The 18,906-nt window shown below is 47.0% G+C and overlaps 1 protein-coding gene across 1 annotated transcript; it reads right to left on the bottom strand.

Annotated features, from left to right (window-relative positions):
- Positions 1–15,168: 15,168 nt before the first annotated feature.
- On the bottom strand, positions 15,169–17,047 carry LOC113013413 (uncharacterized). Its single transcript, XM_026154289.1, has 2 exons — positions 16,155–17,047; positions 15,169–16,012 (listed from the first exon to the last, which is right to left on the bottom strand). The coding sequence occupies exons 1-2, from the start codon at positions 16,773–16,775 to the stop codon at positions 15,995–15,997; spliced, it is 639 nt and encodes a 212-aa protein (XP_026010074.1). The 5' UTR covers positions 16,776–17,047; the 3' UTR covers positions 15,169–15,994.
- Positions 17,048–18,906: the final 1,859 nt, after the last annotated feature.

Below are 18,906 nucleotides of genomic sequence, written 5' to 3'. Positions count from 1 at the left end.
CCTTCAGGGTCATACGTCACATGAAAACCAAAATAATTCCAAACGCCAGATCTGAATGAGGGTGGGGGAGGTTCAATTTGCCATGTTGCAAGGAGAGCTTAACTTCCGTTTCGCTAGCTTGCCCTGCGCTCTTCCTTCTGACGATGCTGTCTGTGTTGAGCGCTCAGAGGATCTACGCTCGACAGTGCAGCCTAGGCGGAGTAGTCGAACGCAGATTCACTGAGCGCTCAACACAGACAGCATCGTCAGAAGGAAAGTTGATAAAATAAATTACAAATTTTGTATTGTTCGATACATATGCGTACCAAACCGAATGCACCCCTAATATATATATTAGGGGTGCAACGATATTCGTATCGATATTGAACCGTTCGATACAGTGCTTTCGGTTCGGTGCGCATATGTATCGAACAATACAACATTTGTAATTTATTTTATCAATTTTCCTTCTGACGATGCTGTCTGTGTTGAGCGCTCAGTGAATCTGTGTTCGACTACTCCGCCTAGGCTGCACTGTCCAGCGCAGATCCACTGAGCGCTCAACACAGACAGCATAGTCAGAAGGAAGAGCGCAGGGCAAGCTAGCGAGACAGAAGTTAAGCTCTCCTTGCAACCGGCAAATTGAACCTCATTCAGATCTGGCGTTTGGAATTATTTTGGTTTTCATGTGACGTATGACCCTGAAGGTAAGCGAGTCATGGACTAAAGTAAAACAGTATGTTGGATGTGCCATGCAATGCTCAATTACATTGGTGTGAACTAGTGTGCTAGCGCAGTTAGCTCGTTAACGTGTTGGCCGTCTAGCCCCATGCACGGAGCGATCGGCGGTAGCTCGTTAACGGAGATTTGCCGTGTTGTGGCGTTAAGGTCATTTCAACGAGATTAACCTGAAAGCACTATTGGGAACACGACGGATATGACTGCACATTTACGCCGACATCATCCTAGTGCAAAGACAAGTGGAAGCAGACAAAAAAAAGCAAGCATGCTACTAACTTTAGCCGAGTCATTTAGACAGCTGTTAGCACATGATTCTCCTTATGCTGCTGAGAATATAGCCCAGAAGAAGCGGATAGTATAGCTTTTATTTTGGAAAGAGCCATTTCTCTGTAATAAACTCTCTTTTCCAAAGATGAGTGATTCCTCAATCAGATACAGGGCTCGCAATATCGCTAGCCCGACGTCCCGGAGCTAGCGATTTTTTCAGTCGGGCTACCAAAATCTTCCTCTTCCCTGCCCGTCGGGCTATTGTAGGAAAAATATATGTCAATGCTTTTGCATTCTTTCAGAAATGTAGCTGGGTAATTATGTCATTGGCATCGGTGAGCCACTGTCAATATGTGACATATTGAAATCGCGTTTGAATTTGCGCTTGTTTTTTTGCTTTCACTTTGCAATCGTGCGAACTGTGTATAGAGAGCGACAGCACTGATCTGTGAGTGATGATAATTTGTGCACCAATTCCTCTGACATCGTCTTATTAATCGTTAGCTTACTATGCAAACATGACAAGTGAAATCTCCCGCAGCTTAAACATGTGAGAGGTTGATCGTGCAGAGAATCGCTGAGCTTATGTGAGTGCGTGTGTAAAAGCATTTCAGTTCTGCTGAGCCAAATAAGACAGGTCAGGGTGAAGAAGTGACAGCCAAAGAAAAGCTTACCACAAAACGGAAAAGTTATGACAAATCAGACTATAAGGCAAAAAGAAAGTGCAGCTTTATGGTTTCATGGACAAAATAATTTCTGTGGCTGCAATATGACGAGCTAAATAACCAGGGCTGCACATAAGTGGTCCGCAGGTGCGCATTCGCTGTCAAAATAAAAAACACGCACAAGGGTTAGGGTTAAATTTAAAAACTGTACTTTTGAGTTAAAATATATATTTATAATTTTAATAAATGACAAATTAAAAATGCATGAACATTTTTTTGTATCGAAAAAATATCGAACCGTGACACCAAAGTATCGAACCGAACCGAACCGTGAATTTTGTGTATCGTTGCACCCCTAATATATATATATATATATATATATATATATATATATATATATATATATATATATATATATATATATATATATATCCCAGTTTTGGGTGTTCAGGAAATAGCTAATGATATTTTAAAGCAAAAATATTAGGTTAAAGTTACCTTGCATCTATAAAAATTGTGACCATTGAAAAAACTTTCACCAGTGTCGAAAATAGGTCAGTTCCTCTTTTGAATTTATTGTACAATAAAAACGTTTTTTATCGCTCATGCATAAACAGAAATTGTAAAACAGTTTAGATTAGCTCGACCAAATCCTGCTGAGAGTGGCAACACTCTGTTGCTGTACCGTTGTTGGTGCTGTATCCTGCAACTGCAAATCTAAATGGTTCAAGTCTCACTCCAAACTTGTCACTGATGATCATTTGGCAAAGGCCCCTTGATGCCATACTTCAGTGCACTGGGTAACTGTTTAAGATAATGTGTTTAATTAACAGGGTAACTTAATAGTCCCTTCATGCAGAAAACTGTAGCTAAATGTGTAATGTGCTAAAACATCACTATGGTAACACAAGAGAAGTCAGGAGAAGTTTAACTTGAAATCTAACCAAAACTTAACAAGATGTTTTCACTTGAAGATTAATCAATAATCATTCATGAGAAGTTGGGGTGTCATATACAATGATGGTGCATAGCATTGCAGCGGATTCTTAGTTTTCAAAGGTATGATGTACAGAAAGATTGACCTCACTGAGATAAGGGAGTTTAACCATAAAATCCCTAGAGCACACCCTGGTACAGCAGCCAGGAGGCAATAGGAAGCTTATGCAATGGAGAGATCAGGAAGTTGGCTTGATAGCCATTCCAAAAGCTAACAGACTGATCCTGTCTCTTTTTCTGGTCCACTCACTGGACAACAAGGTGGACAAGGTTTGGGGTTTTCAGGAAGTTGAAGAACTGTGCTGTACTTTGACTTTTGGGAACCTTGCTAAACAGCAGCAGATTCAACCATCCAGATCGATGGCATGCCACGCTTTCATGTGTATCGAGACCATCTGGCAGGGAAATATCCAGGATGTGTACATAAACAAAAGTTGGTACAAATCTTGGTTTTGGTAAACAGTCACGGTGTCGAGGTCCTGAGAATATTTGACTGTCAAAGCCGGCCGCACTGTCTTGCAAGTTTACAGTGGTGTTTTTCACGATTGTTTACATCTAATAGTAGTTAAAGAAGAAGTACAGACAGGTTTATTGTGAAATGCTCCAGTAAAAGCTCCACTGGGTTTTGTTGTGCTGCTGCTGCTCTGAGGGTTACTGTTCTTCATGGGTCTAAACAACTAAATGAAACATAAATGTTGTTCATTTATGCTGTTTAATCTGTTGGAGGTGCTGACTGAAATCCCGGACGCCTCTCTCTCACAGGCAACAATACCTGCCATAATCACCCTCATTTATATCATTATAGGGTCTTGCCCATACAACATACAGCTCCTCGAGGCAGCTGTTATTGTGATTTAGTGCTATATAAGTAACACTTGAAACTGAAATAAATTTATTCTAATTGAATTCCCAAAAATGACTGAATGACTAAAAGATGGTGGCCTCCACCCTCATGGTCACGAAGTGCTTCAAACGGCTGGTTATAGCCCTGATAAAGGACATCGATGTCACTGTGGATCCACACCAGTATACCCACAGGAAAAACCATTCCACAGACGATGCCATGTCATCAGTAGTTCCTGCATTTTTCATAAACCTGAAAAGTTTATGCCTGCTCTTTCTTTCTTCAATCTAATTTCTTCCATCAAGGAGGCTGTGAAGAATCAGGTGCAAAACTCTGATTTTCAGAGGCTTCAGAGGAAATGTTTACCCAGCTTCTGGAATACTGCCAGGGCATAGTTAATGCTAAAGACTCACAGGAGACATTTACAACCTGTTCCCAACATTTCCCAACATGGAATGTTTGGCACAAGCTGTGAGCCAACCTCTGTAATGAACTGTTTGGTAAATTCTTGTGCTAAAATGCCCAGTGACTGTAAGTCTGGCCAACACATCCCCAGAGACAGGGCTACAGCCCCCAGTTAGCTCTGCCCCCCTGGAGAATCTAAAGCAAGAACAGCCACAGTCCCTGTCCCAAGTTAAGCTCGTTGGGTTCTCTGCTAAGCCAGCCCAAGCCAGAGGTGCGTCTCCTTGGCCATCGCCATTGTAGGCTGCCATCGAAGCCACTTGAGGGTCTCCCTCACCATCATCAGCCGCTGGCCTCCATAGTTACTCCATCTCTGTTGATGCCCACTCAGCGAGCCTCCAGAGTTTCTCCATCTTAGCTATTGACCTCCTGGCAGACCCCGTGAACTATGTTGTCAGCAGTCCCTGCCTCTGAATCAAGCCAGTATTCAAGCTGACTCCCTGATCTGCGCTGCCTTCTGTTTAGCTCCATGGACCAGGCCCCTGGACTATATTTGTTGTTTTATTTGAGCTCAGAGACTCTTTTTGTTCTGATTTTATTCCCAATGCACCCCCAAACCATCAGAGATGCAACCCTTTGAACTGAGCACTGATAACAAGATGGTCCTCTTTTCTGTGGTCTGGAGCATGCAGCATCCATGTTTTCCAGAAAAATGTTAGAATTGTCTGACCACTCTTTTCTTCTTTGCCTATTTCTATTTTAAATGAGCTTTGGCCCAAAGAAGACAGCAACATATATAGTATGCATGCATGAACCATCAGTTGCTCCTGCTTTTTTCTCCATACTTTAACTTTTCTTTCTCTTTTACTCTTACTTTACGTTTTCTCTTTTACGTAATTTCCTCAGGGACTAATAAAATATTATGATTCTGATTCTGTCATGGTCTACGGTGGGTGGCTGGAGTTTCCATTAGGCTCCTGAACTGACCTGGGATCCGCCCCTGGGCAGGGCCAACTCCAGCTCCTGCACACCTGGAGCCTATTGCAGGCTATCAAGCCAGAGGGATTTAAACCACACATCGATGTTCACTCACTGCCAGTTCGTCATCAACCCATGTTGGTAACAGGTCTTGTGTTTCAAGTTCTCGCTGTGCGTCATCTTACTAACTAAGACTCTTTTGTGCTACAGTCGCTGTACCCACCCTGGCTCACTCCACCTCCGGACTCGGAATACCTAGTGATCATTTTGGAAATCCCTCTGTGCCTCACCTGCCTGCCCTCCTGCCATCACACTCCATCTGGAGCCCCGGATCTCAGGTCAGCCTTTCCACGCCACTCAGCCTCCCCTGGATCTTCATCATCCCCCTCTCAAACACTCCAGGTCCCTAACTGCAAAGTAAGAATTGCTGCTCTTATACTGGCCACTTCTGAGCTGCCTTCACTACCTGCCTAACTTCTATATCCTCTCCCCTCAGTGTGACTGTTCCCCACTCAGCTCCGTTCCACTTCTCAGGCCTCGTTCCCTCGCCCTAGCCACGTTCCCCTGGGCACGCCACACCAAGGCTCCACGTCTCGTCATTTTCTGTCTTTGCCACGTTTCCCTTTTTTTTCTGTTCCCCTTGCACTTAACCGTAATAAACTATTAAATCATCTACCGTCTCCGCTCTGGGTTCCTGCACCTGGGTCCTATTCAGTACCGGCCATCCGTCGCCGTGACAGTACGAACTGGCCAACAAATGGACTCAGCAGACCCAGTACGTGCAGCAGTCTCCAAGCAGGGAGCCATTTTAGGGGCTCATGAGCAAGCGTTGCAGGTTCTCGACAACAGGTGTCAAGCCATAGGCGAGACCCAGGCTAGGATCTTAGCTTCCCTGCAGGAGATTCAGTCGGCTCTTTCCCCTCCTCCAGGCCCATCCTCCGCGTCCCCTGCACCCGTGGCAGAACCTCCCCAGTCCTCCCCAGCTCCGACCCCTTCGGGCTCCGTGTTTCGCGATGCTGCATTCCCAGAACCCGAGCCGTACTCTGGGGAGCGGGGCCGCTGTACGGCCTTTCTACTGAAATGTTCTCTCGCGTTCACGCATTCACCCCGTTCATTTACTAGCGAATCAGCTCGGGTAGCATATCTGGTGGCTAAGCTACAGGGCAAGGCGCTGTTATGGGCCGAGGCGTACCTGTCGGCTCACCCGCTCCCAACCTGCTCGTTTGATGATTTTCTGTGCGAGTTTAAAAAGACCTTTACTCACCCAGTATCGGAGGGTAGTTCTGATGAAAGGTTGCTCGGGTTGCAACAGGGGAGCCGGAGTGTCGCGGAGTTCATTATCGACTTCCGTACTGCAGCCGCCGAGGCCAATTGGCCCGATCATGCCCTTCGTGGAGTGTTCCGTCGCGCCTTAAACGACGAGCTCAAAGACCAGCTCGCTTCCCGCGATGAGCCCAAGTCTTTTGAAGACCTGGTCTCCCTTTCCCTTAGGATAGATAATCGTCTGAGGGAAAGGGAGGCCGAAAAGAATCAGAAACATCGTAAACCTGCGCCTCGTACGTTTTCACTTCCTCCACCGTCACGTCCGGTGTCAACATCCGCTCCCGTTTCCGTGGAAACGGACGCCGCTCCGGAGCCTATGTTAATCGGCCGCTCTCGTCTCACACCAGAGGAGCGAGAACGACGGCTTCGGTCGGGCGCGTGTTTTTACTGTGGCTCAGTGGAGCATAGGTTAGCGCAGTGTTCGGTTCGGCCAAAAGGCTACGCCCGCCGGTAATTTCGGGGATACAGGTGGGCGGATCCTCTTTCAGTTCCAAACCCCGGTTAATTCTACCAGTCACCCTGTGTCTAAATAAGGTTTCTCACCCCCTCCATGCTCTCGTTGATTCCGGAGCAGAGCAAAATTTGATAGATTTAGCTCTCGCTAGACGCCTTCATTTGCCACTCAAGACTCTCGATCCTCCCATCCCTGTTACCGCATTAAATGATCAAATATTCTCTCAGATAACCCATCAGGCTGGCCCCGTAACCCTCGTCACCTCTGGAAACCACCATGAAGCCATTACCTTGTTCACCTTCTCTTCTCCTGATTCACCACTCATCCTAGGCTACCCCTGGCTACAGAAACATAACCCTCATATAGACTGGTCTGGAAGTAAAATCGCTAGTTGGAGCCCCTTTTGTCTAGCCCACTGCCTCAAGTCTGCCCTACCGCCGGGGGCCCCTGACACTAACACCTCGGGCGTTGATCCGGTTGACCTCACACTCGTCCCACCTGAGTACCATGACCTCCAGGAAGTTTTCAGTAAAGACAGAGCGTCGTCCTTACCACCCCACAGGCCTTATGACTGCGCTATCGACCTTCTACCTGGTGCTCCGCTTCCCTCTAGCCGGCTATTCAACATCTCCAGACCAGAAAGAGAGTCCATGGAAAAGTACATCCACGAGTCATTAGCTGCAGGTATCATCCGCCCATCCTCCTCTCCAGTGGCCGCCGGCTTCTTTTTTGTGGAAAAGAAGGATAAATCACTCCGTCCATGCATAGACTACAGAGGGTTAAACGACATCACCATTAAAAGCAAATATCCTTTACCCCTTATCAGCTCAGCCTTCGAACCCCTCCATGAAGTCACCGTATTCACCAAACTGGATCTCCGCAATGCCTACCACCTTGTCCGCATCAGGGAAGGGGACGAATGGAAAACGGCTTTTAATACGCCCCTAGGTCATTTTGAGTATTTGGTCATGCCGTTTGGGTTAACCAATGCCCCCGCTGTCTTTCAGAACCTGGTCAACGACGTGCTCCGTGATTTCCTGAACCAGTTTGTCTTTGTTTATCTTGATGACATACTCATTTTCTCCAAGACCCCCCAGGAACACCATGTCCACGTCCGAGCAGTCCTCCAACGCCTCCTGGAAAACCGACTTTACGTCAAAGCCGAGAAATGTGAGTTTCATGCACAATCTGTCACTTTTCTTGGCTATATACTCGCAGGAGGGCAGGTGAAGACAGATCCAGCCAAGATCCGCACGATCCTAGAGTGGCCCACGCCCACGTCACGCAAGCACTTACAACGTTTCCTCGGCTTTGCCAATTTCTACCGGAGGTTTATTCGCAACTACAGCCAGGTAGCCACTCCTCTCACTACACTCACATCCACCAAAAGACAGTTCATCTGGACACCTGAAGCTGAGGTAGCATTCAGTAGGCTCAAGCGCCTATTTACTTCAGCTCCAGTATTGTGTCACCCAGATCACTCCAAGCCATTTGTTCTAGAGGTAGACGCGTCCGACGTCGGCGTCGGAGCGGTCCTTTCACAGCATTCAGGTTCCAAGGCCAAGTTACACCCATGTGCCTTTTTTTCACGTCGACTCTCGTCAGCTGAACGCAACTATGATGTAGGAGACAGAGAGTTGCTGGCTATTAAGTTAGCCCTGGAAGAGTGGCGTCACCTATTGGAAGGAGCTGAACACCCATTCACCATCTTCACAGATCATAAAAACCTTACTTACCTCAAAACAGCTAAGCGTCTAAACGCCCGCCAGGCCCGTTGGTCTCTGTTCTTTGATCGCTTCAAGTTTGCCATCTCTTTCCGTCCAGGTTCCAAGAACGCCAAGGCTGATGCCCTGTCTCGTCTTTACGACCCAGACACTGAACCCACCGAACCAGCTCCTGTGCTTCCTGCCTCCTGCCGCGTAGCGTTTTTATCCTGGGACATAGAGGAATCCATCCAGCGTGCTTTACTGGATGAACCAGACCCTGGCACAGGTCCTCCGGGCTGCCGCTTCGTTCCCACAGCAACCCGTTCGGCTGTAATTAAGTGGGCTCATACCTCCCGGTTTTCCTGCCATCCTGGAATCGGCCGCACCATCGCACTACTACGTCGTCACTTCTGGTGGGCAACTCTGGAACATGATGTGCGGGACTACGTCTCTGCCTGTGACGTGTGCGCCAGGAACAAGACCCGAAATCAGCGACCATCCGGTCTTCTGCAACCTCTAGCCGTACCTTCTCGTCCTTGGTCCCACATTTCCCTGGACTTTGTCACTGGACTGCCTAGGTCAGCAGGTAAAACAGTGATACTCTCCGTGATCGACAGGTTTTCAAAAGCAGCTCACTTCGTTGCCCTGGAGAAACTACCCACTGCCACGGAAACTGCAAGACTGATGGTTGACCACGTCTTCAAACTCCACGGGATTCCTGCCGAGGTCACTTCTGACAGGGGACCTCAGTTTACATCCCAGGTTTGGAAATCTTTCTGCTCTGCCCTGGGTGCTCGAGCCAACCTCAGTTCTGGTTACCACCCTCAAACCAACGGGCAGACTGAGAGGCTCAACCAAGAGCTGGAGTCCATGCTCCGCTGCATGGTTTCCCATAACCCGGCTACCTGGTCAGCACATCTCCCATGGGTGGAGTATGCGCACAATTCTCATGTTTCCGCATCCACTGGTCTCTCTCCATTTGAAGCGTCCCTGGGCTATCAGCCTCCCCTCTTCCCTGAGGAAGAGGCTGATTTGGCTGTGCCTTCCGTCCAGCACCATCTCCAGCGCTGCCGCCGCGTCTGGACTCGGACCCAGGAGGCACTGAAGAAAGCTGCTGCCCGCCACTGCCGCTATGCAGATCGTCTACGGTCGCCAGCTCCTCGGTACGCTCCAGGGCAGAAGGTGTGGCTGTCGGCTAAGGATGTTCCCCTTAAAGTTTCCTCCCGCAAGCTGGCTCCTCGGTTTATTGGGCTGTATGTCATCCACTCGGTCATCTCGCCCTCTGCTGTGAAGCTCGAGCTTCCTCCCAGTCTGCGGATTCACCCGGTTTTTCATGTTTCCCAAGTCAGGCCTGTGCTGTCCAGCGTGCTGTGCCCGCCTTCCGACCCCCCTCCGCCCGCCCGGCTCATCGATGGTCATCCGGCCTATACGGTTCGGCGGATCGTTGACGTCCGTCGCCGTGGTCGGGGTCGCCAGTTTTTGGTGGACTGGGAGGGGTATGGGCCTGAGGAACGTGCCTGGGTTCCTCGCTCGTTTATCCTTGATCCTGCTCTTGTCTCTGATTTTTTCAGGTCACGTCGCGGGCTGGGGACCGGTCGGCCGCCGGGTGGCGTCCCTTGAGGGCGGGGTACTGTCATGGTCTACGGTGGGTGGCTGGAGTTTCCATTAGGCTCCTGAACTGACCTGGGATCCGCCCCTGGGCAGGGCCAACTCCAGCTCCTGCACACCTGGAGCCTATTGCAGGCTATCAAGCCAGAGGGATTTAAACCACACATCGATGTTCACTCACTGCCAGTTCGTCATCAACCCATGTTGGTAACAGGTCTTGTGTTTCAAGTTCTCGCTGTGCGTCATCTTACTAACTAAGACTCTTTTGTGCTACAGTCGCTGTACCCACCCTGGCTCACTCCACCTCCGGACTCGGAATACCTAGTGATCATTTTGGAAATCCCTCTGTGCCTCACCTGCCTGCCCTCCTGCCATCACACTCCATCTGGAGCCCCGGATCTCAGGTCAGCCTTTCCACGCCACTCAGCCTCCCCTGGATCTTCATCATCCCCCTCTCAAACACTCCAGGTCCCTAACTGCAAAGTAAGAATTGCTGCTCTTATACTGGCCACTTCTGAGCTGCCTTCACTACCTGCCTAACTTCTATATCCTCTCCCCTCAGTGTGACTGTTCCCCACTCAGCTCCGTTCCACTTCTCAGGCCTCGTTCCCTCGCCCTAGCCACGTTCCCCTGGGCACGCCACACCAAGGCTCCACGTCTCGTCATTTTCTGTCTTTGCCACGTTTCCCTTTTTTTTCTGTTCCCCTTGCACTTAACCGTAATAAACTATTAAATCATCTACCGTCTCCGCTCTGGGTTCCTGCACCTGGGTCCTATTCAGTACCGGCCATCCGTCGCCGTGACAGATTCAGTGTGTCTGGATCATTCTTCTTCTTTGCATCATACACTATATTATTATTTTTTACAAAGACTTGTGAAACAGTGGGTTACTTTCAGCAGGTCCAAACTTTGCTTCAGGTCCCAAAGTCAAACTAACACTGAGAGTTACAAACTGTCTACAAACTTTCATCTTTAAGAAAACGATCAGTGTGGCTGCTCTACCAGGTGTAACAATTAAGTTTAACATCCAGGCATCCATGAAAACAGAATTTATGAAGTAGCCGTGCAACAATTTACTTCAATTTATCCAATTATGAATTCTCCTACTACTTGATATTCCATAGTCAGCTGTTAGTGGTATTATAACAATGCTGAAGTGAAGTCAGCCTTGAATACAGATCTGTTGCCAGTTGAACTAATAACTGGATAAATTTTCCCGTAGTGGTTTCTTTTTAGGACTACTTACTTTTCCACTAGTTTGTTCCCTCTCATTCAAATGAGCTAATGTTTTTCATGAGAGTTATATTGTCTCAGTTTAAACATTTGGTATGTTTTCTGTGTTAGACAATGTGAATAAAAGTGAATAAAATACAGGTTCGTGATATGTGCAAATCATTGCATTCTGTTTTATTTACATTTTACACTGTCCCAACAATTTGGGAATTGGGGATGCAGATGTTATTAAAAATGTGTTAGCATAGCTACTGTATATAGTTTATACATATATCAGAATCAGAATACTTTATTGATCCCTAGGGGAAATTATGTTGGTTACAGTGCTCCAGTACAAACAGTAACAAAAACAGACAATTCAAGAAGTTAGAAATAGCACAATATATATACATACATATAAGTCACTTACTGATTAATATCTGAAAAAGAAAGAAAGAAAGAAAGAAGAGCATGTGCAGAAAGGGTGTAGCTATTGCAGTGTTTACAGTGTGTTAGATGGAGGAGTTGTACAGGGACCTGGCCACAGGCAGGAATGGTTTCCTGTGTTGTTCAGTGGTGCTTTTTGGTAATCTCAGTCTTTTACTGAACGTGTTCCTGTGACTGACCAGCATGTCATGGAGTGGGTGGGAGGTATTATCCAACATTGTCTTTATCTTGGACAACATCCGCCTCTCTGACACCACCTTAAGAGAGTCCAGCTCCATCCCCACAACATTACTGGCCTTGTGGATCAGTTTATTGAGTCTGTTATCATCAGCAACCCTCAATCTACTCCTCCAGCATGCAACAGCATAGAGGATTGCACTGGCCAAGACAGAGAAACTGTAACAGGCCACATGCTGGTTGGCGCATGTGCACTGATATGACAGGAATTTTGGGCTTTTATATTTTTATCCATTCATTGTTAATTTCTTAGACACTTATTGGCAACATGATAGACAACAGGCATTGACTTCCTCTTCTCTTAAACTAAAACTGACAAATTAAAGTTGTACTAGCTGTTTCTTTCATACTTTTATTGGCCATTTTCTCATTTTAAACATAGATTTTGTTTTTAACTAATTAGATTCATGTTATGGTTAGAACCCATTTTAAAGTTTCTTTTTATGTAAAAGTGCAAAGGAGCTAGAGCTTCACTGGCACTTGGTTTTCATATATGCTTGAGAAATGAATGATCACTGTTCTGGTTCCCGCTAAAGACACAAATTGCAAACCTACCTGCCGTTAATGTGAGTTATAAGCTTTGATTCATGCCCTATTATCCTGCATTGTCTTATCTAACGTTGCAGTTCTCTGAGCCATCAAGGTCACACGCTCTCTTCTTAGAAAGTGCACCACAATGAATTTACAATGAATTCTTGTTAGGGTCTTTGTGTTGCAATATAAAACAACTGCTGTTTTGAATCGGTGATACATAAATAAAACTTGAATAGAATTAAATTGACCGTGATGATGTAAAAAGGAAGAAAGGAAAGCACTATGCATAAAAGTCGACACAGCCAAAGTCCTGTTATTTCTACACTCAGTTTCATATGTTGCTGCTTTTCTCACAACTAAGAAATGGCTTTATTACAGAAACAGAATTACCCTGTGGGGGGGTTGCAAGTCAAAAATAGACACAAGCTGGTAATATTTGAAACATTCAGTGTCTACCAACAAGTTAACGAGTTAACTGAAGCTGGCTTATTGTTTATGGAAGTGAATTTTGATGGCTATTTTTGGAATGGTTGTGAATGATTAGCAGTAGGTGGAAATGTCTAAGCTGTGGGCTGGAAGAAGGTCAGAAAGAAACTACACAGTCATAAGAAAAGAAAACAGAAAAAAACAGACGTTTGTCAGCAGTCAGTTTCTTTAATATCTTGGTATACTTTGTGGATTTCTTGATGAACAGAAATAAATACATTTAGTAAGTGCAAAAAATATCCACACACATGCATAATGTGTCACGGCGGGGTGCGCCGGTGTGTGTGTGGAAACAGGACCCAAAAGCAGATGACGAAGAGGAGTAGTAAGGTTTTAACAGAAGGTGAAGCTTTATTGCGATGCCGGCAGGAAAATAAACCAAGGGACCAAAAACACTAAACTGGCAAGACACTAAGAAACAAAACACTAAAGGTACTAAGACCAAAAAACTATAACTATGACTGAGGTGATGTAAACAGACGACCCGACCATGACATGCAGAAAACAGAGGGCTTAAATACATACATGAGGTGATCAGGGGAAGTGGAGACACATGGGGGAAACAGCTGACTGACATAAACCTAAATGACAGGACCAGGAGGAGGAAAGCTAAATGCAATGAACAAAGAACACATGACACTGTCAGAATAAAACAGGAAATACTAAAACTAGACATGACAACACAACTAAACAGACCTAATACGTGAAGAATAATACAAGAACCCAAAACATAGAAAACCAAGGGAACAATAATAAATAACAGCTTAAACTAAAGCTAGATAGGAAATGACACAAAAACTAATCACATATCAAAATGAAAAAAAATACAAACATGAACTCAGAGCGCTGGGTCAGAGACCCAGCCTGTGACAGAGCCCCCCCCTCAAGGGCGGATTCCAGACGCCCGAAACCAACAAGAAAACAAACACAAAACAACCCACCCGGGGCGGGCGGAGGGGGACCAGGCCGGAGGGCCGGAAACAAAACCAAAAACAAAGCACCAGAAGCACACAGGCCAAAAACAACAAGGGCACAAAAGTCCGAGACCCAGCTTCAGGAGGGCGACCATGAACCCGGCAGAACAGGAGCGAATGGCGAAGCGGTTCAGGCGGCCGCCCCGGAGGCCGACAGCAAAACAAGAGAAAGTTCAAAAGTTCAGGAGGCCGACCAGGAGGCCAACGGTCCAGCAGTCCAAAATCCATGAGCTCAGGGGGCCGGCCGTGCGGAAGGCGACGGCGGCGACTCAGGCGATCAGGGGGCCGGCCGCGCGGAAGGCGAAGGCGGCGCCCAAGTGTCAGGCGTACCGGCCGAGGCTCGGAGGGCACAGGACCAGGCGACGCTGAAGCAGAGGCAGGCCCAGGCGTAGCAGAAGCACAGGCAGAGGCCGGCCCGGGCGTAGCAGAAGCACAGGCGGATGCAGCCGGCCCGGGCGTAGCAGAAGCACAGGCGGATGCAGCCGGACCAAGCGACGACGAAGACTCGGATGCAGCCGGACCAGGCGACGACGAGGTGGTCGCAGGTGGCGGCTGGACAGGCTCCTCGGGCCCTCCAGCTGATGCGGCGTGAGGCTGAACAGGCTCCTCGGGCCCTCCAGCGGAGACAGGAGGCTGAACGGGCTCCTCGGGCCCTCCAGCTGACGTGGCAGGAGGCTGGACGGGCTCCTCGGGCCCTCCAGCTGACGTGGCAGGAGGCTGGACGGGCTCCTCGGGCCCTCCAGCTGACGTGGCAGGTTGCTTTTCAAGTTGCAGCAACACACAGCCTATAGTGGGGGAAATGAGTTTGTTTGAGTCCTCAGATAAGGCTGCTGCGGACGGCTGAGATGGCTCCCCCGAGCTCTCAGCAGGTGAAGGTGGTGGCTGAGGAGGGGACCGTGAGGATATCAGAACTGGAGACTGGAAAACTGCAGTCCGAGCTGGCGACTGAACAGAAACAGTCTGAGGCACAATTTTACACTCGTTGAGGGCGGGGGGAAGGCAGTCCTCTGTGCCCACCTCTTTACCACAAGTGTCCATGAACTGAGTGGGATTAATGTCTACAGACCTTGAATCAGCAGTCATAGTGCTAGATTTCTCAGAATGACTGGGTGTCAAGCTGGCCACCTGAATGACGTTCAGGGTGCCGCCTGTGGAAACATCACTTAGCAGTTCTTTATTGGTCTCCACGGTTGAGTCACACACCCTGTTATTTTTAACCTTCACGTCACAGGAACCTACAGTACATAGGACACGAGTTTCCACCTCAGGAACGTTGGCTCCATGAGGTCCAGCAATGGAAGCAACACCTGAAACAGTACTTTGTTTTATCAAGTTATTACCATAGCTTCCGTTATCAGTGGTTGTCTTCTCAGTGGAGCTAAACACAGTGTTCTCTGACTCATAACATGGCTTTGACTGCGTTTCATTCATGGGAGAAGTCATGTCAGCCAACACAGTTTGCTTAACACTTAAAGACTCAGAAATGCAGCCCGAGTTATTCGTTGCTCCTTTAGTGCGATTCATGACCATCTCTAGGTGAGCATATTTAGACGCACAAGACACCGACTTGACCATGAATTCACAGTTCACCGGATCACTAACAGATCTTAAATCCCGAGCAGGATCATTACTGGTCTTCAGAAAAACAGTTTGTAAAGATGGGTTACAGTTATTAACCATGGGATCCAGAATATTGATTTCTCGCAACACAGTTACAGGAGCTAAAACAGAGTCAGTCTTTGATTTAACAGCATCATGGACAAGATCCAAGTTCTCTTTGGCTTCTCTCTCAGCTCTATTCAACCTGGTGCTTTGCACAGTACAGCACGATTCAGACAGAATCTCAGACTCTGAGTTGTTAAGCTGCTTTTCTTGAAAAATACTCACATAACTTTGATTCTTAACAGATAAATTTAAACAAGGGCTGGTCACAATGTTACAGTCTCTGGACACTGCGCCAGGGGGTTCGTGATTTGCATTGTGCACTGGTGAAGTTTCGTTAATAAACTCTATGGAACAACAGTTCTCAATAGGGTCTATACATGGAGAAGTTAAATTAACACCGTCCGTGGAGGTCTTCCCTTGTGAGTTGACATTGGCTGTCATGCTAGTAGGGCTGCTGCTAGCAGCCTCACTTGCAGTCACATGAACCCCGAACGCTGTGGCAGAAATAATTTCAGTCTCAGAGCTTGGCTTGGCATGGCTCATTAGTTTACAGCCGGGCCCCTCAACCGGCAACACAGTCTTAATCACAGAACCCTCCTTAGCGGAGACGTGAGGGGCAAAAACAGAGTCGCTCACCTCCGTTTGTAGTGCGGCGCGTCGGTGGCGCGCACGCCGCTTTCTCTTGACAGTGGGAGACGGCGGAGCGATGGGTGGAAGTCCCTGGCAGCTCCGGGGACCCCCGAGAGCCAGTCGAGTTCCCCGGAAGGAGTGCTCGTGCTCCGGAATGAGCCATGGCTTCCACCGGAGCTCCTCCTCCAATAGAGCGCTGAGTATAGTCTGACGTTCGTCGTGGTCCAAATCTATGGTGTCCAGCGCTTCCTCGCGTTGGACCGTGGCAAGAGTGTGACAAGACTGTGACGAGGGTGTGGAAACTGATGAGCTGAGAGGTGGTACCGCTGCGGCGAGTCTCAGCGAACCGACCCGAACCGTCTCAGGCTCGCAAGGCAGCAGCAGTGATTCCTGTTCGTGGTTTTGATGCTGCTGCGGTGGCAAAACCGTGCGAACAAAATCCTGCACATCCTCCGGCAATCCCGCCGCGTAAGCAGGATATGCAGACAAAATCTGTTTTAGCTGGACTCTGGTTGACTCCTTCTCATTCTCCTGTCTGCACGCGGAGTAGCAAATCCACTGTCCGCGGAGAATGGTCACCTGAGTGCTGAACTCAAAAAAATCCTCGCAGACATCCGCTGGGTCCATACTGGTCGGGTCGTTCTGTCACGGCGGGGTGCGCCGGTGTGTGTGTGGAAACAGGACCCAAAAGCAGATGACGAAGAGGAGTAGTAAGGTTTTAACAGAAGGTGAAGCTTTATTGCGATGCCGGCAGGAAAATAAACCAAGGGACCAAAAACACTAAACTGGCAAGACACTAAGAAACAAAACACTAAAGGTACTAAGACCAAAAAACTATAACTATGACTGAGGTGAGATTAAACAGACGAAAACTATAACCATGACTGCGGTGATGTAAACAGACGACCCGACCATGACATGCAGAAAACAGAGGGCTTAAATACATACATGAGGTGATCAGGGGAAGTGGAGACACATGGGGGAAACAGCTGACTGACATAAACCTAAATGACAGGACCAGGAGGAGGAAAGCTAAATGCAATGAACAAAGAACACATGACACTGTCAGAATAAAACAGGAAATACTAAAACTAGACATGACAACACAACTAAACAGACCTAATACGTGAAGAATAATACAAGAACCCAAAACATAGAAAACCAAGGGAACAATAATAAATAACAGCTTAAACTAAAGCTAGATAGGAAATGACACAAAAACTAATCACATATCAAAATGAAAAAAAATACAAACATGAACTCAGAGCGCTGGGTCAGAGACCCAGCCTGTGACATAATGATCTCCAAATGCAATACAAACAAAGGCATTGTGTCTTAATTAATCCACTTCTTAAACCAAACCTGTATCCTCGATTTGGACTGGGCACTATTGAGGTCTTCCAACACTAATTCAGCTCAATTCAATTCGGTTTTATCTGCATACACTGAATCACAACAAGAGTTCATTCAAGAAGCTTTACATTTTACAGTCATTCAGAGAAAACAATCCCCCTATGGGAAACCACTTTGCAACAGTGGGAAGGAAAAACTCCCTTCTTAACAGGAAGAAACTTCCAGCAGAATCAGGCTCAGGGGCAGCCAGCTGAGGGTGAGGGGAGGGAGATTAATAATAATTAATGGTTAAATGCTGAATAGTGTATAAACACATGGTGAATTAAAAAAGATGAGTCATGAAGAAACGTAACACTGACATCTAGTTACAGTACTGCAAAAAAGTTCCTTTGGTTTATATTATGCTATGAAAATAGAAGGCAGATGCAATGACTGATAGAAATATGTGCAATCATACGTGGAAATGCAGTTATACAAGTCAAAAGCGGAGATTGTACAGTTCTAGCAAGCTTGAAAGTCATCTTTATTCTTCAACACAGTCTGACATCTTTATCCAACATTTCTTTAAATAGCTTTCATGCTGCCCCACACCATGAAAGTGCCCCCACTGTTTTTTACAAATGCTGTAGACGCTCACTGTTGTACCCCTTTTGTGACCTCGTACATACATTTTGACAACTTGGCTTCCTCACCTTGTAGGACCCGTTGCTACTGATTTTCAGTCCCGTTTATTTTAAATATTGTTTTCAGCAAACATTGTAAAACACTTTCACATTGCAATGTTTCTATGTATGAAACAACTAAAATGAAACAACTTATTACTTCATTCATTCAGCCATGTTTCAATGGGAAAGCAGGCTCATGTGGGGTTGAGGAGCTGCTTAAAGCACACAGCTGAGAGTTGTTTCCAGCAGTGCTTTGGCAATAAGCTAAATGATGACAGGAAGCTCAGAGGATCATCCATGACTGACTGTCTTTCAGTCACATCCTGTATCAGGTGCTGCGTTTCTTACTCACAATACAGCTTTGGACACTGAGAATAGAATAGAATAGAATAGAATAGAATAGAATAGAATAGAATAGTCCCAGCCACTGTGCAAAATGAAACTGTGGGTTGTCCACACCAACCCTGCATGGTGTAAAATATAAGCAGTAGGACAGCACAAACACATCAGAGGACAGACAGCAAAGTGCTTGAAAGTAGTGCAAAGGACTTAGTCTGAGTAGAGTGTATATGTGTGTGTGTGTGTGTGTGTGTGTGTGTGTGTGTGTGTGTGTGTGTGTGTGTGTGTGTGTGTGTGTGTGTGTGAGATGGGGGGGCAGAGGGCAGCCAATATTTTTTTGGGCGGTGTTAATGACCCTCGGTACAGCCTTCCTGTTCTCAGTAATGGCCCCTGTGTACCAA

Source organism: Astatotilapia calliptera, chromosome 20 (genome assembly GCF_900246225.1).
Source record: "Astatotilapia calliptera chromosome 20, fAstCal1.2, whole genome shotgun sequence".
In the NCBI taxonomy this organism is placed as follows: Eukaryota; Metazoa; Chordata; class Actinopteri; order Cichliformes; family Cichlidae; genus Astatotilapia; species Astatotilapia calliptera.
This window is presented reverse-complemented; position numbering and strand designations above follow the sequence as displayed.